At 37.6% G+C, this 26,785-nt stretch overlaps 1 protein-coding gene across 1 annotated transcript in view; it reads left to right on the plus strand.

The window, feature by feature from the left end:
* LOC127841552 (nose resistant to fluoxetine protein 6-like) overlaps window positions 1–26,785 on the plus strand; it is a 79,637-nt gene that overhangs the window by 15,766 nt on the left and 37,086 nt on the right. The window contains exons 3-6 of the mRNA XM_052370453.1: window positions 1,605–1,807; window positions 5,910–6,000; window positions 15,154–15,250; window positions 21,180–21,385. Coding sequence (XP_052226413.1) covers window positions 1,605–1,807; window positions 5,910–6,000; window positions 15,154–15,250; window positions 21,180–21,385 — 597 coding nt within the window. The remainder of the gene's footprint in view (window positions 1–1,604; window positions 1,808–5,909; window positions 6,001–15,153; window positions 15,251–21,179; window positions 21,386–26,785) is intronic.

Raw genomic sequence — 26,785 nt, forward strand, 5'->3', positions numbered from 1 at the left:
CACAAACAAAGAAATGTCCGCAAGTTTATTCAAACAAATTTATTTTTGACCAAAACTTCTTCTACCGCGTTCATATCAACCAGTAGCGACTTATTGTTGTTTCAAAAATGGCCCCTCAGTCTGTACGAATATAGGGTGGTAGTTTTCTGGAAAAAAAACATGGCGGCCATTTTGATTATTTACAATTACACAACATATTTTTTACCAATTTAGCAGCCAGGATAGCGTTGTATCAATGTATAGCGCGCAGCAGCTTTTTAATTTGAATTTTGGAGGTAAAACACTGCGCGCTATACGTGGAAACCTACGGTACTGTTAAAATGGAAAGAAATACTTTGACTGTTGACAAAAAAGGCATCGACAAGTGCTAATTATAATTAAAAGTTTTGAAAGATTATTACAAAAAAAGATATTTGAAACACGAAATGACTTTCCCAACTCATGTAATACAGTGTTCAATTTTTCATGAATATTTTTATAGTAAAACATATAATGGAAATAATACAACGGGTTTTAATTTAAAATGTGAGACGCTACAATGGCACAAAAAATAATGCAATGCAATTATTAAAATGATAATTTTTGTTAATAATGTAGTTCGAATTGTTATAATCATATCCCAACATTCTTAAATATCCTGTTGTCAACTTGAATTTTTTTCTTTAAATTAACTGTGGATTATAGACCACATGTGAAATGCCAAAGCATGTTGTTTTTTTATCGAAACCATTTGACATTAACTCTTTCAGTGCGGGAACTTTGAAGGTCTTTGCAAACAGTTTTGATCCAGATGAGACGCCACAGAATGTGGCGTCTCATCAGGATCAAAACTGTTTGCTTTTCGGATAGTATTCTTTGAAAAAAATCAAAGAAAATGCTAATTTAAGAAATTGAGCAGACAACATTTTAGCAGACGACAAATTTCCCAGCATGCAAAGGGTTAATGAATATATTGGTTAAGGCAATCTCCTTATTGAGCTGTTGAAAGTTGTTGAAGTTGTATATAGATTTCAAATATTATAAGTGGACATACAATAATTTGAGGTTAGTTATTTCTTATCAATTTGGCGAAGACAATGTATCAACTTAAAGAATACAAGCAGCTCAACTCAGTTTGTGCTATGAGTAAACTTTGGAGAAATATGAAGATACAACTGTTATTTGCTTTTCCCTTTTTAACATTGATTTCAATAATATGAATGAAATTAAGATAAGAAAAACCACATCTAATGGGGTCACTTAAATTAATAGAGGGTGTTTGATGGTCAAAGAAGAAAATTTGCTTTGATGAAAGAAAAAGAACTTCTGTTTACTTGTATCCAAAAAACAGGAAGGTGTTTCAATTGGAATTTCTGATACATGTTGATAATGTCTCTAAGATCAACATGTATCAAAAACATGGTACCTGTCTTTGAATACTTTTTTGAATGTATTTCTCAGTTTCAAAAAAAATATATTAAAAAGTAATTAAAGTGTAATCAATGAAGACCATGTGTGCTAAATCTTTGTTTGCTGGTTGAATCCTAAAAGTAGTTCCGGTTTTCATGTTGAACAGAAACGTGTAATCTCTTTAACTTTGTGTTTCCTTCTTTTCCCTTGATAAGTGCTGGATGCTATTGGAAAGCTTCCAAACGGCATCTTGAATGGCAACATCCTGTTGATGGGGGACTATGAGGAGTGTGTGAACGTGACCGCCACTCTGTATGACGGGCCCAACAGGACTCACCCCACCCACCCCTTCAAGGGACAGTACTGCACAACGGGCATTCCTACTGGACCTCCAGTATTTGTACCAGGAGATGTTGGGGTAAAAACAGGCTTGTACTAACAGTAGTTAGTTCTTTTTAGCTAACGTCAATAACATAGTCTGCACCTTTCTGTGTCTTTGGACCATCTTCTATTAACTGAATGTCATCAGGACATACTATAATGAATTACACATTCAATTTAATGTGAACCTGCACAGTTTTTGTAAGACTACAGTCACAACTGACCTAGCGGTCAACTGAGAACAGCGGTCACCTGTAGACAACGTTAGTTTGGATTCCCCATGACCAAAATCACTCTATATTACACTTGAGAATAACGGTCAACTGTCCATAATGGCCAACGGCCAGTATATTTCACTCAGACAGTCTTTTTCGAATTGAGAACAACAGTCACTGGTCAGTCATTCAAAAGGAAAAACAAAAATGAAGCAGTTGCAAGTAACAATAACAAAGTGTATTAGTAGCAATTATGGGCTTCAGTCATAACAATAAAGCATGAGCACATGGCAAAGTCCATAGATCTTTATCGCTGATAAGGTTTGTTGTTAAAAGAAGGCCATAAAAGGATCAGTGATCGTCGTGATAAGGAAAAAGGATATCGAATTGCAACTTTTATAACAAACAAATTTTCACAAGATTTTGGCATCTTTTTCTTTAAATTAAAACAATAGTTATACCGTAGATTGGATTTATGACAGCAAATCCACATTTTATACTTGTTCAGACATGACGTCAATGACATGTGACGTGACAACCTTTATTTTAAAAAAGCACCCAATTAATGTAATACAAACTGTTGAATTACTGCATGAACAAGATGCATAAGTAAACATCAACACTATTGTTGATAAAGTAAGAGATTTAGTTTAAAACTACATGTATGTATGAAATTAAATTAATTTATAAAATAATATTCTGTATTATTCAACAGAAGTTTTTTATGTTACAATGAGCCTTTGAACATAGCAATAATACCAACTGACCAACCATCTAAAAAGTCATGTTCCAAGAACAGCGGTCACTAACCATTTCCCTTGACTGACCACTGTTTTCAGTATTGATATGAAGCAAAATTATACCAAAACTTCTATAGTTTATTGCTGCTTGTGAAAAAAGCACTCTGGCATTGCTTAATTCAAACCAAAATCTCTTATTTTTCATCCAGTCATTGCAAAATGTCCACAGTTTTTTTTCTGCTTACATCTGATTTGAAAACAAATGGGCAGGGTTGTACCATTTACACTGTACCGGTAGTTTTGGTCCCTTGCTTGTAGTTCAACAATGCAAACATTGTTTTATTATTTCATTATGTCTTAACTTTTTTCCAATCTTTACCTAACTTAAATATTTTTAAATTGTTAAGAACATTTGTTCAAATACTATGTTAGTGGAGTTTAAAAATGGTTCTATTGCAAAACATGACTGCTAGGGCTGGGTCTGTTTTCCGTATAAAGCTATAGTGAAAATACCTTGGAAAAAACATGTTTAGTCCAATCTTTTTAAAACTGGCTAAGATAAATTTTTCTTATGATACCTTGGTTAAGTTTGAAAACATGTCCACTCCATTGTTGCAAAAATACATATTGAAATTACAGTAAAACGGTCTATAACATTGTATATATTGAAATCTCTTAAACCAGTGCTTTATTTCGTCTGAGAAGAAACCCTGCCTATGCATTTTGGAAAGAAAAATTGCTTGAGTAAATGATTTGGAAAATGAAAAAGCTGATGTAAGTTTTGATTTACGCAAACCTGCATGATTTTAGACACACTATTAATTAGGCCTTTTATTGTCCCCTGTTATATAGGTTGAAAAACTCTTGAAAACACTATCTGTTCAGATCATTAAAGGCTCATGGGGTTTAAGATTAGCCCCTTGCAGAGGTCATTCGCATGTTAAGATTATTTTTTATTTCTTTTAAAGGAGTGTATTTATCTTTATATCCTCTATTCAAGAGAAGTGGTTTTATCATTTTTTGTTCATTCTAGAGAAGTTCGCTTAAAACATAAGAATGTGTACTGAAATACCTGTAATACATTACTGTAATGTATTGTAATTAGGCTCTTTGTATGCACTTCTTATAGCCCAAAGGCAAGTACATGGTGCCGTAAATCAGACCACCTCAATGACTTTCAAACGTTCTTGTCTGTGTGGAGTAGGCCAGTTTTATGTAAACTGTCATTGTAAACATGAAATGGAAGAATTTAAATATTGTACGCAAATAAGTTCTTATCATTTTCCATTAACATTGTGCAATATTGAATTCTATAATTTATCAATTTTGTTGTGCTTTTAGAATGGAGACATATACTTATGGGATTGTACTTTCTTACATGCTTGTGTCCATCATTCCATCTGTCCATCAGTCTATACCACTTCTTGTGTGGATGATAACAAAAGAAGCTTTGGAAATTATAATGATATAAATCTAACTTTAAAATATGAAAGAGGGCTTGAAGGATGCTATCTCTGAACACAATCAACACCCTTAAATTATGACCTTAAAATGAATGTAATGATATTTGAAATAGGGTCTCGGAAAATTGGACAAACGCAATTAATTTATAGCAATGGTTGCAGCATGATTCAAATTTTGTTTAGAAGCTTTTCAGTGTACATATCTATCTAACGAATACATACATATTAATTCACTTAAATTGCAATGTTATGTATGGCATGTATAAGTTTAACAGGATATAAGATGAAAATCACATCTTAAGATAATCTTCATAAAAAAAGTTGACATTTTATGTCAATTTGCATTAGCATTTCGAACAAAAAAGAATATAAAATCTTTATCTGATAAAATTGCTGTCTAGCTAAAATTAAACTAAAAAATATAAGCAGGAATTGCAAAAATGTGGCTTATGCAATATGGGGCCAGCTACCCTTTCCCCGTATGCACAGGCTTACCTGGATCTACATGTATGCTGGCGGTATATGGCATAAGATCCATTTTTGCATGATGCTGCCAATATCTAAAAATTGGCTTTAAACTTAAGCTGGACAAAACAAGGGCAGAAGATATATATCATACTGTGAAACTATGGTTCAAAACAACTTATACTATTAAGGATTTTGCAGAGTCACTTTATACAATAGATTAGTGATGTTTTATTCATATCATTAAAATAAACTTATGCTATCACTCAACTATTTCAGTAACTGCATTTTCAAATACTGTAATATTGTTTAATAATTTTATTTGTAAAAGACTTTCTTGAAAATAAACACTTGAACAAAAGATTTTATATAAGTCTTAATTTGATTAATTATAGTGATAATTCTTCAAGTATCTACATGACAATTTAATAAATAGTCATTGTTGCATGAACAATCTTGATGAACCAATTAAGATATCTTTGCAAATAGCAGTTAGGAAATGTGTATATAACACTTCAATTCTCAATGAAAATGAGCTCTAAAAATGCTAATTATATAAGTGACTTTATAATGATAGAGTAAGAAACATCACAGATTTGTCTCCATTAATTTTGAAGAATGAATGCACAATTTGTTAGACATAAAAAATAACAATGCACCTAGTTAAAAAGTTTATAATTCAAAAGAAGGAATAGCAGTATTACATTTCCACTGTTGTTATGTCAAAGAGTTATAAATGCATTTTCATGGCCATACTTAGATTGAACCTGTGTCAGTTTTCCTTATATGGCTAGAGAAAAGGCTTTAAAAAATAGATTTTGCAATCATCTCTCCATCTTAACTAAAAATATTTTTTTAAAGATAAAAGATATATAGCTAATTTTTTGGTATGTGGGTTAACCTACATGACTTAGATGAAGTGTGTGTTTCATTCTGGTCCATTGATTTTTTGGCAAAGTTATGCACCTTGGACTAAGACATTTTAGTTTTTCGGGATTTGTTTACGCAACGCTTTCAGGTATTAAGCTGACTTTTAATGTTAACTTACAGATGAAGTGTGCGTTGCGTTCCGGTCCATTGATAATTGGCTAAGTTATGGGTCTTGGACTTACAATTTTTTTCTAAAATAGCTGCTGTTCGGCTTCAAAAACATTAGGGGGCATTGTATATCACAAACACAGGTCAGGTGTTGTAATAATTCATCTCAGATAGTATTGTCAAACTTAACTCTGTATTGAGACTTTCACCTGTTTCAGTCCAACACCATTCCGGTCAATGACATAAGGCTGGGATTGTGTGTGCCAAGCACCTGCTGCGAAAAGGACATTACTGCCCTCATCAACTACAGTAAGTTGGCATCAAACTCGAACAAACAAAATATAATCTATTTCAGAAATGCCATGAGCTAAATCAAAATTGTTAAGAGATTATTGCAATATTTAATGTTATGATGTAACTCCAATATTACCCACATGAAGGATTCCAATCCACAAGACATTGTTATATAAGGATGCACGTTCTAAGTTCTTTGTAGCGTTGTCATTCACTAATGCATGTAATAAACTACTGTATGGAATTCTATATATACTATTTTTCTAATGTGCATATAGATCCTTTAATCAAATATATTCACAAAATAAAAAAATAATATTTGCCAATTATGATGATTAATTTTTGTTTTAAGATTTCATAAACACAAACATGCACCATTTTTCAGAAGTGCTTTATTGGACTGAAGGCTATTCAGATTAAATTATGACAGACTAAGGACAAGTGAATTTGAAATGAGATTGAATTCAATACGATGCAAAGCATTTTTGTATTGCGTCATACAGAGTCATGCAAAAAACGTGCTTCCCTGGCACTTTCTAAAAACAGGAAGGACATTAAAGGGAATTTCTGTTTACAATAAATTTGCATGTAACTAATGAATGGTACAAATGATAATGAAATGAAACATGCTTCGTTAAAATGGTCAAGGATTTCAATAATTCAAAAGTTTTATAGCTGACTAGTAGTTACATCATTAGAGCATGAAATACCAATACACACATGCTATTTTTCACACCTTTATTTGCATAAAACAATAGATTACCACACTTTAACTTTAAAATATCCCTGTAATTGTAAATCTCTAATAAATTGTAAGTGAGTAGTATGCAATTAGCAGAACGTTTCCGCCTTTTTTTTATTTCAAGAAATCACTCAAGACCGAAATGGAATGTTGGAGAAAAAACAGGAGCAAAGACCCACCCGCGTTATATTTGATTCAGCATTTTAACTGAGCGGGTTATATTTGATTTACAGTGATATTTATAAATCTCCATTAGCTCCCCGTTGTCATTTTGAAATATGATCTTATCCTGTAATATTTACAAATAACTGCTTAAACCTTAACTCAGCAAAACAAGACAATGAAAAAACTAAGTTCCTTTATGGTTAGAGAGCAGTTATTCAGGACCTGGTTATTAGGATTACCGGAATAAACCCCCTTCGGAAGAAACCCCCTTCCTTGAAAATGGCATAGCGGAATAAACCCCCTTTCACAATTTGCATACGTGGAATTAACTCCCTTCCATAGCGGAACAATCCCCTTCAAGTTTTCAGACAAGCGGAATAAACCCCCTTCCTAAGTGTTATCCAAAATCCATTATCTAACAGTATATGCTATGTTTATAAGTGTATATCACAACCGTTGTTTATTTTTGGTGTTTTCACTTCATATATACTTATATTTGTTAATGCAGCATCAACATATCAAATCAATATCCGGGAAAGAGAAAATAGTGCATTGGATTATAACCGTATTTTCGTTTTGACAACTGACGAAAGAAATGACTCTATGTACAATGTGAATCTTAATTTAGTTTTAATGCAGATTCATTCATACGACACACACAGACACAATTTTGTTTTATGGATCATTTCGGCTTAGAGGACTGGGACAGCCTTTTGACCTGTTAATTCTTTTAAGCTTTAGCTCAATTCAACAAAAAAGTGCATAATATCACTTTAAATTAAAGTGCGAAAATCGGATGAAAGAAGTGTACCGACCTTTTGTTCACAAGTTATTAATAATGCATATTAAATATTCAAGCTGTGAATCTCAATTCAACAGTGAAAAATGCGCATAATATCACTTTAAAATGAAGGTGCGAAAAACTGATTAAAGGAGTGTACCGGCCGTTTGTTCACAAGTTGTTAATGATACACATTACATAGTCAAGCTGTGAATCTCAAACATCGTTATCGTGATAAACATCGTGTTAGAAAGATACTTTGTAGTTAGAATTAATCAAGATAGTAATAAAACGAATAATTTATGATTGGGAATAATAAGTATTATTGAAGGATTAAATAGACAAAAATATATTTTTTCATAAAATGCAGCAACGACAAATTAGCGCACTGAGCTGATAGTTACGAAGATATTATGTACATATTTTCCTACAATAACCGAAGCATTTGTCTTTTTATTAAGTTCGGAGTTAGTGTTCCTGTGTCGTAAGAATAGCCAGCGTTTTTTACACATTTTATATAAATATTTGACAAAATCGTGCATATTCTTGCTTGAATCCCTCATACTCATGATTCCATTATGGAAGGGGGTTTGTTCCGCTATGGAAGGGGGTTTATTCCGCATTTGCAAAACTAGCGAGGGTGTTTATTCTACGTATGCAAAATGTGAAAGGGGGTTTATTCCGCTATGCCGTTTTCAGCTCGACTATTATGTATGAAATATATATAGTGGAGCTATCCTTCTCACCCCGGCGTCTGCGTCTGCGCTAGCGTGCAAATGTTTAAGTTTTCGTATTACCTAATTATTTTCATTGTCCCTTGACATATTGCTTTCATATTTTAATTACTTGTTTACCAACATGACCCCTACCCATAAACAAGAGCAGACAACTCTATCAAGCATTTTTCATTATTATGGCCCCTTTTCCACTTAGAATATGCAGCAAATGTTGAAGTTTTCGTACTACCTCAACCTATAAACAAGAGCAGACAATTCTATCAAGCATTTTGACTTAATTATTGCTCCTTTTATACTTAGAATATGCATATTATTGATAAATCTATTTCCTATATCATTTGACATATTGCTTTTATATGTTGCATACTTCTTTACCAACATGACCCCAACATATAAACAAGAGCAGACAACTCTATCAAGCATTTTTTCATTACTATGGCCCCTTTTACACTTAGATAATTGAACATTTTGCTTAAATTGCCATTACTTCTTTATTTATGATCACATTTTATTATTACTTTGACAAAACAACACTTACCTGAATACCACAATGGATTCCACCCAAACAATACCCCACGCCCCTACCCAGAATCCCTTCCCCCCATCCCCCCATTTTTTTTTTTAAGCATCATCTAATAAATTACCCCCCCCCCCCCCACCCCCCCTGCCCCCCCCCCCCCCCCTCCAACCTCCCCCCCCCCCCCAATTTGTTTTTTGTAATTTTTTTTCCTTTTTAGCTCATCTGATTGCTTAGGTGAGCTTTTGTGACCGGTCCGTCCGGTCGGTCTTTGTCCGTTGTATGTCCGTCCGGCCTGTCAGTCCATCTGATAACATTTGCTCGAAAACACTCTAGAGGCCACATTTCTTGTCCCATCTTCATGAAACTTGGTCAGTAGCTATGTCCCAATGAAATCTCGGCCGATTTTGAAACTGGGTTGTGCCAGGTCAAAAACTAGGTCACTAGGTCAAGAAAAAGAAAAACCTTGTAAATACTGTAGAAGTCACATTTCATGCCCAATTTTCATGTAACTTTGTCAAAATGTTTGTATTAATGATATCTTATTTGAGTTCAAAAGTGGTTCCGATCTGTTGAAAAACATGGCCTCAAGTGGGCGGGGCAGTTTTCCTTATTTGGCTATAGAGAAACCTTGTAAACACTCTAGAAGTCACAATTTTTGCCCAATCATCATAAAAGTTGGTCAAAACATTGGTTCAATTGATGTCTCGAACGAATTCGAAAATGGTGGAGATCGGTGAAAAAACATGGCCGCCAGTGGGCGGCACATTTTTCTCTATATGTATATAGTGGCAGTTTTACCTATTTGGCTATAGAGAAACCTTGTAAACACTTTAGAAGTCACAATTTTTGCCTAATCATCATGAAAGTTGGTCAAAACATTGTTTTTTTTTATATCTCAAACGAGTTTGAAAATGGTCGGGATCGGTGAAAAAACATGGCCGCCAGTGGGCGGGGCATTTTTCTCTATATGTTTATAGTGAAAACATGTGAACACAGTAGAAGTCACAATTTTGGCCCAATTTTCATGAAATTTGCTCAGAACATTTGTTTCCTTGATATGAGAGTTGAGTTCGAAAATGGTTCCAGTCAGTTGAATAACATGGCTGCTGGGAGGGGGGCAGTTTTCTCATTATGCCCCCCCCCTCCTTTCGAAGAAGAGGGAGTATATTGTTTTGCTCATGTCGGTCCGTCCGTCCACAAGATGGTTTCCGAATGATAACTCAAGAACGCTTATGCCAAGGTTCATGAAACTTCATAGGTACATTGATCATGACTCGCAGATTACCCCTATTGATTTTCAGGTCACTAGGTCAAAGGTCAAGGTCACGATGACCCGAAATAGTTAAACGGTTTCCGGATGATAACTCAAGAACACTTATGCCTAGGATCATGAAACTTCATAGATATATTGATCATGACTTGCAGATAACCCCTATTGATTTTCAGATCACTAGGTCTAAGGTCAAGGTCACTATGACTCAAAATAGTAAAATGGTTTCCGGATGATAACTCAAGAACGCTTAGGCCTAGGATCATGAAACTTCATAGGGACATTGATCATGACTCGCAGATGACCCCTATTGATTTTCAGGTCACTAGGTCAAAGATCAAGGTCACGGTGACCAGAAATAGTTTAATGGTTTCCAGATGATGACTCAAGAACGCTTATGATTAGGATCATGAAACTTCATAGGTACATTGATCATGACTCGAAGATGACCCCTATTGATTTTCAGGTCACTAGGTTAAAGGTCAAGGTCGTAGTGACCTGAAATAGTAAAATGGTTTCTGGATGATAACTCTAGAACGCGTATGCCTAGGATCATGAAACTTCATAGGTACAATGATATTGACTCGCAGATGACCCCTATTGATTTTCAGGTCACTAGGTCAAAGGTCAGGGTCACGGTGACCTGAAATAGTAAAATGGTTTCTGGATGAGAACTCAAGAACGCTTATGCCTAGGTTCATGAAACTGCATAAGTATATTGATCATGACTCGCAGACGATGACCCCTATTGATTATCAGGTCACTAAGTCAAAGGTCAAGGTCACAGTGCCAAAAAACGTATTCACACAATGGCTGTCAAGGTCACGGCGACTCAACTTAGAAAATGGTTTCCGGATGATAACTCAAGAATGCTTACGCCTAGGATCATGAAACTTCATAGGTACATTGATCATGACTCGCAGATGAAATAATGATGAAACTTGACCAGGATGTTTGTCCGGACAATATCTAGGTCTAAGTTTGACATTTGGTAAAGATTGAATATACCCACTCCTCTCAGGTGAGCGAACTAGGGCCATCTTGGCCCTCTTGGTTTATTTTTTAAAGATCGTCTAATAAATTATTGAATATTAACAATTTCCCCATGATGGCTTTCGTTATACTGTCGAGCACTCTAATAGTCGAGCGCGCTGTCCTCTGACAGCTCTTGTTATGGAAGGGGGTTTCTTCCGTACACCAGTTATAGCATGTAGACATTTGTAGACCTTGTGCTATAAAAACAGTATAAATGCTCATTTGTATTCAGTTTAACTGATTTAACAGTATGTTGTTACACATTATAACTAGCATGATGTATCCCAGTTAACTTTGCTTGGTAACAGCAAGCACTTCTAATTTTAAGAAATAAGCGTTAGAAAGTTATTTTAAAGCATGTCAACCTTTGTAGACCTTTGTGCTATAAAAACAGTAATAAGGATGTTGTTGCATATTATAACTAGCATAACTTATTTCAGTTAACTTTGCTTGATAACAGTTAGTACTTGTATTATGTAATTTATTTTTACCTATTCAACAGGATGGCCTTACACATTATAACATATAATGTGTGTCACTTATCTTATGGTAAAAAATAGAACTTGTAATTTTATAAGAGAAACACATTGGAATGTTTATTTTAAACTACCTTCAAATTATACAGTGTTTCTAGACTGTTGCCACAAATTCTGGTTACCCTAAAAGTTATGTAACTTAAATTAATATATAATAAACACCCTAGCACTTTTATTGATATATTTATGTTCTTCCCTACAACTCAGTGAGATTTTCTGTCAGTATGGCTGCTTTGTATTAACAGATGGCAAGCACAAGGTATGTTTGGTAACTCAAACAAACAATCATAATTATCCCTTTATCCCATAGAATCCCTTTGTTCCACAAAATCCATTTATTCAACAATATTCCCTTTTTCCACAAATCCCTTTTTTCCACAAATCCCTTTATTTAACTTAAACATGGTACTAAAAGCATATTTGATTAGAAAATGATAAAGCATTATTTACCTGTTACGGGGTACGGACATAAGCCCTCTAGGACATTAGCCCCTAGGACATAAGCCCCTAGGACAAAAGCCCCTTTAAAAAAGTGCATGCTAGGACATTAGCCCCTAGGTGTTTTAAAACATTCAAAACTTTTTTACAGGTAAGCATTTTTATTCCATTTTTTAAATTTTATATATATATATAGAAACAATATATAGAGCTTGTACCACACACCTAAATTTTAGTGTTTTTTTACAATTTCTTTACTATTTTTATCTTTGGACTTATTATGCCCCCCTTCGAAGAAGAGGGGGTATAATGCTTTGCACATGTCGGTCTGTCGGTCCGTCCACCAGGTGGTTTCCGGATGATAACTCAAGAACGCTTGGGCCTAGGATCATGAAAATTCATAGGTACATTGATCATGACTCGCAGATGACCCCTATTGATTTTGAGGTCACTAGGTCAAAGGTCAAGGTCACAGTGACCCGAAATAGTAAAATGGTTTCCTGATGATAACTCAAGAATGCATACGCCTAGGATCATGAAACTGCATAGGTAGATTGATCATGACTTGCAGATGACCCCTATTGATTTTGAGGTCACTAGGTCAAAGGTCAAGGTCACGGTGACCCGAAATAGTAAAATGGTTTCTGGATGATAACTCAAGAACGCATACGCCTAGGATCATGAAACTTCATCGTTAGATAGATCATGACTCGCAGATGACCTCTATTGATTTTGATGTCACTAGGTCAAAGGTCAAGGTCACGGTGACCCAAAATAGTAAAATGGTTTTCGGATGATAACTCAAGAACCCATACGCCTAGGATCATGAAACTTCATAGGTAGATTGATCATGACTCGCAGATGATCCCTATTGATTTTTAGGTCAAAGGTCAAGGTCACGGTGACCCGAAATAGTAAAATGATTTTCGGATGATAACTCAAGAACGCATACTCCTAGGATCATAAAACTTCATAGGTAGATAAATCATGACTCGCAGATGACCCCTATTAATTTTGAGGTCACTAGGTCAAAGGTCAAGGTCACAGTGACCCCAAATAGTAAAATGGTTTTCGGATGATAACTCAAGAACGCATATGCCTAGAATCATGAAACTTCATGGGTAGATTGATCATGACTCGCAGATGACCCTTATTGATTTTGAGGTCACTTGGTCAAAGGTCAAGGTCACGGTGACCTGAAATAGTTAAATGGTTTCCGGATGATAACTCAAGAACGCTTACGTCTAGGATCATGAAACTTCATAGGTACATTGATCATGACTCGCAGATGACCCATAATGCTTTTCAGGTCACTAGTTCAAAGGTCAAGGTCAGGGTGACCCAAAACAGTAAAATTGTTTCCGGATGATAACTCAAGAACGCTTTTGCCTAGGATCATGACACTTCAAGGTACATTGATCATGACTGGCAGATAACCCCTATTGATTTTCAGGTCACTAGTTTTGCAAACATTTTGCTATCTGACACCATCCAGAAGTCTAAAATTACCTTACAATTAGATATATAAGTAACATATTGTGTTGTTGTTGCTGTTTAAAAAAAATAACCCATTATTCCATTAATTTAAAAAAAGATGAAATTAAATACCTAAAAAATAATGTAAACATAGGTAGAGGCTAATGTCCTAAGGGGCAAATGTCCTAGGGGGCTAATGTCCAAAGGAGCTAATGTCCTAGGGGCTTTTGTCCTAGGGGCTAATGTCCCAGAGGGCTAATGTCCTACACTCACCTGTTACATATTGGTTTGATGTATGCATAATTATTACTTTGTTTTATTATGCCCCCCTTCGAAGAAGAGGGGGTATATTGCTTTGCACATGTCGGTCGGTATGTCGGTCTGTCGGTCGGTCGGTCCACCAGGTGGTTTCCGGATGATAACTCAAGAACGCTTGGGGCTAGGATCATGAAACTTCATAGGTACATTGATCATGACTCGCAGATGACCTCTATTGATTTTGAGGTCACTAGGTCAAAGGTCAAGGTCACAGTGACCCGAAATAGTAAAATGGTTTCCGGATGATAACTCAAGAACGCTTAGGCCTAGGATCATGAAACTTGATAGGTAGATTGATCATGACTTGCAGTTGACCCCTATTGATTTTCAGGTCACTAGGTCAAAGGTCAAGGTCAGTGACCCGAAATAGTAAAATGGTTTCCGGATGATAACTCAAGAACGCTTATGCCTAGGATCATGAAACTTCGTAGGTAGATTGATAATGGCTGGCAGATGACCCCTATTGATTTTCAGGTCACTAGGTCAAAGGTCAAGGTCACAGTGACCCAAAATAGTAAAATGGTTGCCGGATGATAACTCAAGAACGCTTAGGCCTAGGATCATGAAACTTCATATGTACATTGATCATGACTCGCAGATGACCCCTATTGATTTTCAGGTCACTAGGTCAAAGGTCAAGGTCACAGTGACCCGAAATAGTAAAATGGTTTCCGGATGATAACTCAAGAACGCTTATTCCTTGGATCATAAAACTTGATAGGTAGATTGATCATGACTCGCAGATGACCCCTATTGATTTTCAGGTCACTAGGTTAAAGGTCAAGGTCACGGTGACCCGAAATAGTAAAATGGTTTCCGGATGATAACTCAAGAACACTTATGGCTAGGATCATGAAACTTCATAGGTACATTGATTATGCATGGCAGATGACCCCTATTGATTTTCAGGTCACTAGGTCAATGGTCAAGGTCACAGTGACAAAAAAACATATTCACACATTGGCTGTCACTACAACGGAGAGCCCATATGGGGGGCATGCATGTTTTACAAACAGCCCTTGTGTTTAAATTGTGTCAATAAAAATAATCATGTCAGTGAATAAAAAAAGATGAGTATTTATAGAGTGACAATCATAATTCATTTGCTTAAAGTTTCTTTTCTATTCTAACATTGTTCAATTTATTGCAGCATTGGCACTGATACCTGGCAACTCGCGATTACAGGCCAATATCACAGTTTGTCAGAAAGACAGCCTGCCATGGGACACTAAGGCTATAGCTGCCATGTAAGTTTATAGCAAATATGGTCTTTACATACTTGCTCTTATAAATCCAGAGTTTGTTTAATTGCTCACTAAAGGAGAGAAAACTGTAGTAACACCATATTGTAGTGAGCAAGTGGTTAGTAATTGTTTGGCGTGGTTGGGTGGGTTTGTCAGGGGATTTTTAGTTTCCTCTCTTTCTAATGCCTGATATATTTTAATATTTCTTTGGATGATACCTTCCCATGACCAGACAATGGCTCACTTTCAACTCTCACGACACTCAGTGAAATGCCAAGGTCATACCTTCCAATGACCAGACAATAGCTCACTTCTCTCATGACACTCAGTGAAATGCCAAGGTCATACCTTCCAATGACCAGACAATAGCTCACTTCTCTCATGACACTCAGTGAAATGTCAAGGTCATACCTTCCAACGACCAGACAATAGCTCACTTCTCTCATGACACTCAGTGAAATGTCAAGGTCATTCCTTCCATAGACCAGACAATAGCTCACTTCTGTCATGACACTCAGTGAAATGTCAAGGTCATACCTTCCATAGACCAGACAATGGCTCACTTCTCTCATGACACTCAGTGAAATGCCAAGGTCATACCTTCCAACGACCAGACAATAGCTCACTTCTCTCATGACACTCAGTGAAATGTCAAGGTCATACCTTCCCATGACCAGACAATTGCTCACTTCTCTCATGACACTCAGTGAAATGCCAAGGTCATACCTTCCAATGACCAGACAATAGCTCACTTCTCTCATGACACTCGGTGAAATGTCAAGGTCATACCTTCCAAAGACCAGACAATAGCTCACTTCTCTCATGTCACTCATTGAAATGTCAAGGTCATACCTTCCAATGACCAGACAATAGCTCACTTCTCTCTTGACACTCAGTTAAATGTCAAGGTCATACCTTCCAAAAGCCAGACAATAGCTCACTTCTCTCATGACATTCAGTGTAATGTCAAGGTCATACCTTCCAATAACCAGACAATAGCTCACTTCTCTCATGACACTCAGTGAAATGTCAAGGTCATACCTTCCAATGACCAGACAATATCTCACTTCTCTCATGACACTCAGTGTAATGTCAAGGTCATACCTTCCAATGACCAGACAATAGCTCACTTCTCTCATGACACTCAGTGTAATGTCAAGGTCATACCTTCCAATGACCAGACAATAGCTCACTTCTCACATGACACTCAGTGAAATGTCAAGGTCATACATTTCAATGACCCGACAATAGCTCACTTCTCAAATGACACTCAGTGAAATGTCAAGGTCATACATTTCAATGACCAGACAATGGCTCACTTCTCTCAGGACACTCAGTGACAGACAATGGATCACTTACATCTCTCATGAACTCAGTAAAATGTAAGGTTATAACTTCCCATGACCAGACAATAGCTCACTTACATCTCTCATGAACTCAGTGAAATGTCAAGGACATACCTTCCCATGACCAGACAAAAGCTCACTACACCTCTCATGAAGTTAGTGAAATGTCAACAGGTTTTTTTTTGGCCCGATTTTATAGCCGAAATTCGGTTATATTCCCAATTGCAAAAAGTACTGTGAAACCATTTATTTTCATCAGCACGAAATTTTGTCTTTTAAAAAAAAAGACTATTTCGTCAGCACTTATATTCGTCAATTTCTGGTTTTGAAAAAAAAGCGTCCGATTTGTTTGTAATGTTTGTAATACATGTAATGTGCGGTTACGAAAAAATCGTGCTGAGGAAAGAGGGGTGACACTTGGTAGTCACTTGCAGGAGGTGGGCCTTGTTTGGCATATGCCAATTAACAAGTCTGTTATTTCAGGTGATAGTAACTGTCCCTTATTATTTTATGTCATTGACACGTTCTTTGTTATGATTAGCGGATAAGAGGGACTGAATAACCGTTAACGAGTGTTTTAAACATCGAAGCCAATTGCCAATTAGTCTTTTTCCATTACAATCATGGACAACCAAACACAAATCAATATGTTCTTTATTAATTTGTAATAAAAGCGCAGAATATATTTTAGTCAGGTGTTGATCACACATCGTCATATTTTAATTGCGTTTAATAGTATTGTCTTTAATCCGGATTCGCCGCGTGTTGGCTGTATAATCCGCAACACCCCTGAAAAACACAATACACACAATGGGTAATAAAGTTGTTAACAATTAGCGCTAATCAACACTATTATACCTAACGAAGTGGACGCATTCGATACAGCCTTTTTGCATTCGCATTTTACAGGAAATGTCAGTTGTCAGTACACTGTATAATGTACACCCCTTTGTGTCAAAACCGTATTTAACTTGAGTGTGAATAATCGACTGTTTCATGTTCTTTGTATCAATACCATCTGGGTATCTGTACTATAAGTATACCAGTCTACAAACAAGGTGCGCGCTTCCGCATATGGGTATTCGGACGTTCAAAAAAGTTGACCTACGGTTTAGCGTTCACGCCATCGAACGCATTTAGCAATATAACTCGTTTTTTTCTTCACTATTTCTTTACTTGCAAAAAATACTAGTGGCTTATATCCTACCTTGCAATCTTTTTTTCGCGCATTTTGCGAGTGTGCGAGTGTTAATTTCGAGCCTTGTGTATATGCGTGGATTACGCTGGATTTAAATGCCTTATGCATACGGTAATTCAGTCTTATTTGTTTCAAATATGGGACATGATTGTTTGTAAGGATCTTTAATTCGTCCATCGGTCGAAGGATGAAGATGACGAAAATTAATGTCTGACGAATAATAATGGTTTCACAGTATACTTTTTTTCCAAAATTTGCTTCAAAATTCTCAATCAGAAAAAAAATGCTAATGACATCTGCTGTTTTGCTTTTTAAAAAACGTAGTCGGATAAGGTCTTGTACAGGTTTTAGACTGTACTTCTATTTGGATTACGTCGGAATTATTCATGTGCCGATATTCTCCGTGTTGTTCCGACACTTATGATTTTTCTGATGAAATTCATGCGTTTTGTGATTCGGCTGAATGGAAAACAACGGTGTCGCAATATTAAAAATATTACATGAAAAAAATTCCTAAGCAAAAGCCTGGCCAAACAAAAACTGTTGATTTTTTTAAGCAAGTGTAATTAAATAAACAAACATCGTCGACAAGTACAAGTCCTCCCATTAAAACTCCTTCCATTGTTAATGATAGTAATTTAATAACAAGTGACTCTTTTGCATCGTCATCATTGATTTCCGAAAGCAAAGTGCTGACTGATATTCAACATGTTGAAAGCAGTTGTTCTTCAGAAGAAGATGATGCACCTCATAATAAAGGGCCATGACAACTAGGGAAATAAGTTTGTGACTGAAGACTTTGTGTGAGCTTATTATGTGGAAAACTGTTGATCATGATGGTGTTTGTGATTAAAGATGTTGAACTCTTTCATGTAGTTTTAAATCCCAATTTATTTTCCCAATTTCTTGAAAATGCCGATAAAATTCCCAACTTTGTGTGAGCTTATTATGTGGAAAACTGTTGATCATGATGGTGTTTGTGATTAAAGATGTTGAACTCTTTCATGTAGTTTTAAATCCCAATTTATTTTCCCAATTTCTTGAAAATGCCGATAAAATTCCCAACTTAAAGCCATTGGCTATCTTTCCAAAAAACTGAAAAAAATGGTCAAGGTCATACCTTCCAATGACCAGACAATGGCTCACTTACATCACTCACAAACTCAGTGAAATGTCAAGGTCATACCTTCCAATGACCAGACAATGGCTCACTTGTCTCATGACACTCAGTGAAATGTCAAGGTCATACCTTCCAATTAACAGACAATGGCTCACTTGTCTCATGACACTCAGTGAAATGTCAAGGTCATACCTTCCAATTAACAGACAATGGCTCACTTGTCTCATGACACTCAGTGAAATGTCAAGGTCATACCTTCCAATTAACAGACAATGGCTCACTTGTCTCATGACACTCAGTGAAATGTCAAGGTCATACCTTCCAATTAACAGACAATGGCTCACTTACGTCTCTCATGACACTCAGTGTAATGTCAACGTCATACATTCCAATGACCAGACAATGGCTCACTTCTCGCATGACACTCAGTGTAATGTCAAGGTAATACCTTCCAATGACCAGACAATAGCTCACTTACATCACTCACAAACTCAGTGAAATGTCAAGGTCATACCTTCCAATGACCAGACAATGGCTCACTTACGTCTCTCATGACACTCAGTGAAATGTCAAGGTAATACCTTCCCATGACCAGACAATAGCTCACTTCTCTTGTGAACTCAGTGAAATGTCAACGTCATACCTTCCAATGACCAGACAATGGCTCACTTCTCGCATGACACTCAGTGAAATGTCAAGGTAATACCTTCCAATGACCAGACAATGGCTCACTTCTCTCATGACACTCAGTGACACGTCAAGGTCATACCTTCCAAAGACCAGACAATGGCACAAGTTTAAGTCTCATGACACTTAGTGAAATGTCAAGGTCATACCTTCCCATGACCAGACAATAGCTCATTCTCTAATGACACTCATTGACACGTCAAGGTCATACCTTCCAAAGACCAGACAATGGCACAAGTTCAACTCTCATGACACTCAGTGAAATTTCAAGGTCATACCTTCCCATGACCAGACAATGGCTCACTTCTCTAATGATACTCAGTGAAATGTCAAGGTTATACCTTCCAATTAACAGACAATGGCACAAGTTCAACTCTCATGACACTCAGTGAAATGTCAAGGTCATACCTTCCCATGTCAGACAATGGCTCACTTCTCGCATGACACTCAGTGAAATTTCAAGGTCATACCTTCCAATGACCAGACAATAGCTCACTTCTCTCATGACACTCAGTGAAATGTCAAGGTCATACCTTCCCATGACCAGACAATGGCACAAGTTCAACTCTCATGACACTCAGTGAAATGTCAAGGTCATACCTTCCCATGACCAGACAAAAGATCACTTACATCTCTCATGACACTCAGTGAAATGTCAAGGTCATACCTTCCAAAGACCAAAAAATGTCTCACTTCTCTCATGACAGTGAAATGTCAAGGTCATACCTTCCAAAGACCAGACAATGGCTCACTTCTCTCATGACACTCAGTGAAATGTCAAGGTCATACCTTCCAAAGACCAGACAATGGCTCACTTCTCTCATGACACTCAGTGAATTGTCAAGGTCATACCTTCCAATGACCAGACAATAGCTCACTTCTCTCATGACATTCAGTGAAATGTCAAGGTCATACCTTCCATAGACCAGACAATGGCTCACTTATCTCATGACACTCAGTGAAATGTCAAGGTCATACCTTCCAATGACCAGACAATAGCTCACTTCTCTCATGACACTCAGTGAAATGTCCAGGTCATACCTTCCATAGACCAGACAATGGCTCACTTCTCTCATGACACTCAGTGAAATGTCAAGGTCATACCTTCCAATTAACAGACAATGGCTCACTTCTCTCATGACACTCAGTGAAATGTCAAGGTCATACCTTCCAATTAACAGACAATGGCTCAAGTTCAACTCTCATGACACTCAGTGAAATGTCAAGGTCATACCTTCCCATGACCAGACAACGGCTCAGTTACATCTCTCATGACACTCAGTGAAATGTCATGGTCATATTAGCTTCCTATGAACAGACACTGGATCACTTATATCTCTCATGACACAGAGTGTTCAAAGTATTAAGTTTGATAAGTTATGCCTGTGATGAATCTATAATCCAGTTCAAGAGCAGTACAGATGTAAACTCCCAGTTATTAACTAGACTAGGATTTTATCTTCAAATACATGTAAACTGTTTGTAAAATATTCAAAAGCTCGTGCCAGCTTTTTATTTGTTGTTTTTTGTCTAACCTTATTTCAGATTAACCTAATTTCATCTATTCGTGTAATTTTTCAGGGTTTTCTGTGGCGTCCTGTCTGTTGTCGTTCTCCTTGGCACACTGTACGACATGCTGGTGCTGCATGAGCTCCATAGGTACTGCTCTGTGTCCAAGATCGAGGACGGGGAGGAGGTCACCAAGCTGCTGGCCGAGGGAAATAGCGACAGTAGTGATAGCTACGGCACTCACAACAAGACACATGTGCAAAATGCCACAGAACCTGGTATGATGAACCAGCAGCAGTGTTATTACTCTGAACTTGGTAAATGTTGTTCTCCCCAAGAAGAAACTGTTTTCAATGTGGTACAAATTGTGTTTTTAGCTCGACTATTATATATGAAATATATATAGTGGAGCTATCCTACTCACCCGGCGTCGGTGTTAGCGTTAGCGTTCCAGTTAACGTGCAAATGTTAAAGTTTGCGTACTACCATAAATATTTTCAATGTCCCTTGACATATTGCTTTCATATTTTGCATACTTCTTAACCAACATGACCCCAACGTATAAATAAGAGCACACAACTCTATCAAATATTTTGACAGAATTATTGCCCCTTTTATACAAAAAATATGCATATTATTGATAAATCTAAGATAAAATTTGCGTATTACCCCAAATATTTTCAATGTCCCTTGACATATTGCTTTCAAATTTAGCATAATTCTTTACCATCATGACCCCAACCTAAAGACAAGAGCAGACAACTCTATCAAGCATTTTTAAAGAATTATTGCCCCTTTTATACTTAAAATATGCATATTATTGATAAATCTATGTTAAAGTTTGCGTACTACCCCAAATATTTTCAATGTCCCTTGACATATTGCTTTCATATTTTGCATACTTCTTAACCAACATGACCCCAACCTATAAACAAGAGAAGACAAATCTATCAAGCAATTTGATATATGACCCTTTTATACTTAGAATATGCATATTATTGATAAATCTATGTTAAAGTTTGCGTACTACCCCAAATGTTTTTAATCTCCCTTGACATATTGCTTTCATATTTTGCATACTTCTTTACCAACATGACCCCAACCTATAGACAAGAGCAGACAACTCTATCAAGATTTTTTGGTAGAATTATTGCCCCTTTTATACTTAGAATATGCATATTATTGATAAATCTATGTTAAAGTTTGCGTACTACCCCAAATATTTTCAATGTCCCTTGACATATAGCTTTCATATTTTGCATACTTCTTTACCAACATGACCCCAACCTATAAACAAGAGCAGACAAATCTATCAAGCATTCTGATAGAATTATTACCCTTTTATACTTAGAATATGCATATTATTGATAAATCTATGTTAAAGTTTGCGTACTACCCCAAATGTTTTCAATCTCCCTTGACATATTGCTTTCATATTTTGCATACTTCTTTACCAACATGACCCCAACCTATAGACAAGAGCAGACAACTGTATCAAGCATTTTGATAGAATTATTGCCCCTTTTATAATTAGAATATGCATATTATTGATAAATCTATGTTTAATTTTGCATACTACCCCAAATATTTTTAATGTCCCTTGACATATTGTTTCATATTTTGCATACTTCTTTACCAACATGACCCCAACCTATAAACAAGAACAGACAACTCTATCAAGCATTTTGACAGAATTATTGCCCCTTTGATACTTAAAATATGCATATTATTGATAAATCTATGTTTAAGTTTGCATACTACCCCAAAAATATTTTCAGTGTCCCTTGACATATTGCTTTCATATTTTGCATACTTGTTAACCAACGTGACCCCAACCTATAAATAAGAGCAGACAACTCTATCAAGCATTTGGTAACTATTATGGCCCTTTTTCCATTGAAAATATGCATATTACTTTAGTTACATTGCCATAACTTCTTTATTTATTTTCAGATTTTATTAATACTTTGACAAAACAACGCATACCTAAATACCACAATGGATTCCACCCAAGCAATACCCCACGCCCCAACCCAGAATTCCTGCCCCCCCCCCCCCAAAAAAAATATTTGTTTTCCTTGTTTTATTTTTGAAAGATCATCTAATAAATGACCACACCCCACATTATACCCCCCTCTCACCCTCCCTACCCCCCCCCCCAAAAAAAAAATAAATAATTTTTTTTTGTTCCTTTTTTTAGCTCACCTGAGCGATAGCTCGAGGTGAGCTATTGTGATCACTCAGCGTCCGGCGTCCGTCCGTCCGTCTGTCTGTAAACAATTTGTAAACATCTTCTTCTACTAATCCATTGAGCCAATTTCAACTAAATTTCATGTGGAGCATCCCTAGGTCATGGGACAAAAGAATTGTTAAAAAAAATTTGAGTTTCTGTTTTCAACTTTGACTTGGTGAATGCTATTCTTATCAAGAAGTGACTTTTAGCAATTTTGTAAATATTGTTCAATTTTAAAAAGTGCCACTTCCAATATTGTTCTAAATTCCAAATCAACTTAAAAAGTCTCAAAGTTTATAGTTCTCTACTATTACAATGTATATTCAATGTATTTGCATTCCTTAAAAATTGTGTGCTAGGGATACCCCTTCAAACAAAGTTTGTTCAGGGATGTACTTGAATCACCCTGTCCGTTGGTAAGTTGGTTGGTCTGTCACTCTCCTCATGTGTACTATCTGTTGGTCAGTGGTTGGTCTGTCACTCTGCTCAATCACCCTGTCTGTTGGTTTTCTGGTTGGTCTGTCACTCAAAATCACCTTGTCAGTTGGTCAGCTGGTTGGTCTGTCTCTCAATCATCCTTTCTGTTGGTCAGCTGGTTGGTCTGTCACTCACCCTATCTGGTGGTCAGCTGGTTGGTCTGTCACCCATCTCATGTGTACTGTCAGTTAATCAGCTGGTTGGTCTTCACTCAATCACCCTGTTTATTGTTCAGTTGGATGGTCTGTCACTCAATCACCCTGTTCGTTGGTCAGTTGGATGGTCTGTCACTCAATCACTCTGTTCATTGGTCAGTTGGTTGGTCTGTCACTCTGCTCAATCACTCTGTTCATTGGTCAGTTGATTGGTCTGTCACTCTGTTAGTTGGTCAGTTGGTTGGTCCGTCACTCAATCACCCTGTCTGTTTGTCAGGTGATTGATCTATCACTCAATCACCCAGTCCTTTGGTCACTTGTGTCACACTGTCCGTTGGTCAGCTGGTTGGTCTGTCATTCTTTTCATGTGTACTGTCCATTGGTTAGTTGGTTGGTCGGTCACTTAGGCAAGGTTTCCTTTGGTCAGTTGGTTGGTTCGTCACTCAATCACCCTGTCCTTTAGTCAGCTGGTTGGTCTGTCACTCTGCTGTACTTGAAACACCCTGTTCATTGGTCAGTTGGTTGGTCTGTCACTCAATCACCCTGTCCATTGGTAAGCTGGTTGGTCTGTCACTCGATCACACTGTTTGGTCTGTCACTTTATTACTCTGTTCATTGGTCAGTTTGTTGGTCTGTCACTTAATCACCCTGTCTGTTGGTCAGCTGGTTGGTCTGTCAATCACTCACCTTGTCCATTGTCAGCTGGTTGGTCTGTCACTTAATCACTCCATCAATTAGTAAGCTGGTTGGTCTGTCACTCAATGACTCTGTCCATTAATCAGCTGGTTGGTCTGTCACTTAATCACCCTGTCCATTGGTCAGTTGGTTGGTCTGTCACGTAATCACCCTGTCCATTGATCAGTTGGTTGGTCTGTCACTTAATCACCCTGTCCATTGGTCAGCTGGTTGGTCTGTCACTTAATCACCCTGTCCATTGGTCAGCTGGTTTGTCTGTCATTCAATCACCCTGTTGGTTGGTTGGCTGGTTGGGTCTGTCACTCAATCACCCCATCCATTAGTCAGCTGGTTGGTCTGTCACTCAATCACCCTGTCCATTAGTCAGCTGGTTGGTCTGTCACTTTATCATCCTGTCCATTAGTCAGCTGGTTGGTATGTCACTTAATCACCCTGTCCATCGGTCAGCTGGTTGGTCTGTCACTCAATCACCCTGTTGGTTGGTCTGTCAATTAATCACCCTGTCCATTGGTGAGCTGGTTGGTCTGTCACTTAATCACCCTGTCTATTGGTCAGCTGGTTGGTCTGTCACTCAATCACCCCATCCATTAGTCAGCTGGTTGGTCTGTCACTCAATCACCCCATCCAATAGTCAGCTGGTTGGTCTGTCACTCAATCACCCTGTCCATTAGTCAGCTGGTTGGTCTGTCACTTAATCACCCTGTCCATTGGTCAGTTGGTTGGTCAGTCACTTAATCACCCTGTCCATTAGTCAGCTGGTAGGTCTGTCACTTAATCACCCCATGCATTAGTCAGCTGGTTGGTCTGTCACTCAATCACCCCATCCATTAGTCAGCTGGTTGGTCTGTCACTCAATCACCCTGTCCATTAGTCAGCTGGTTGGTCTGTCACTTAATCACCCTGTCCATTGGTCAGTTGGTTGGTCTGTCACTTAATCACCCTGTCCATTAGTCAGCTGTTTGGTCTGTCACTTAATCACCCTGTCCATTAGTCAGCTGGTTGGTCCGTCACTTAATAACCCTGTCTATTTGTCAGCTGGTTTGTCTGTCTCTTAATCACCCTGTTCATTAGTCAGCTGGTTGGTCTGTCACATAATCACCCTGTCCATTGATCAGTTGGTTGGTCTGTCACTTAATCACCCTGTCCATTGGTCAGCTGGTTGGTCTGTCACTTAATCACCCTGTCCATTGGTCAGCTGGTTGGTCAGTCATTCAATCACCCTGTTGGTTGGTTGGCTGGTTGGTCTGTCACTCAATCACCCCATCCATTGGTCAGCTGGTTGGTCTGTCATTCAATCACCCTGTCCATGAGTCAGCTGGTTGGTCTGTCACTTAATCACCCTGTCTTTTGGTCAACTGGTTGGTCTGTCACTCAATCACCCTGTTGGTTGGTCTGTCACTCAATCACCCTGTCGGTTGGTCGGCTCGTTGGTCTGTCACTCAATCACCCCATCCATTGGTCAGCTGGTTGGTCTGTCATTCAATCACCCTGTCTATAAGTCAGCTGGTTGGTCTGTCACTTAATCACCCCATCCATTAGTCAGCTGGTTTGTCTGTCACTTAATCACCCTGTCTGTTGGTCAGCTGGTTGGTCAGTCATTCAATCACCCTGTCGGTTGGTCGGCTGGTTGGTCTGTCACTCAATCACCCCATCCATTGGTCAGCTGGTTGGTCTGTCATTCAATCACCCTGTCCATTAGTCAGCTGGTTGGTCTGTCACTTAAACACCCCATCCATTAGTCAGCTGGTTGGTCTGTCACTTAATCACCCTGTCTGTTGGTCAGCTGGTTGGTCAGTCATTCAATCACACTGTCGGTTGGCCAGCTGATTGGTCTGTCACTCAATCACCCCATCCATTGGTCTGTTGGTTGGTCTGTCATTCAATCACCCTGTCCATTAGTCAGCTGGTTGGTCTGTCACTCAATCACCCTTTCCATTAGTCAGCTGGTTGGTCTGTCACTTAATCACCCTGTTCATTGGTCAGCTGGTTGGCCTGTCACTCTGCTCATGTGTACACAGTGTCTCAGAATAGTGTCTCAGTCTCAGTTTTATGCCTATCAGCATGATACTTTATATATACATGTGTTTGTTGTTTATCCTTTGTTGAAGAGCAATACT

The sequence above is a fragment of the Dreissena polymorpha genome, chromosome 1 (assembly GCF_020536995.1).
Source record: "Dreissena polymorpha isolate Duluth1 chromosome 1, UMN_Dpol_1.0, whole genome shotgun sequence".
NCBI classification, from domain to species: domain Eukaryota; kingdom Metazoa; phylum Mollusca; class Bivalvia; order Myida; family Dreissenidae; genus Dreissena; species Dreissena polymorpha.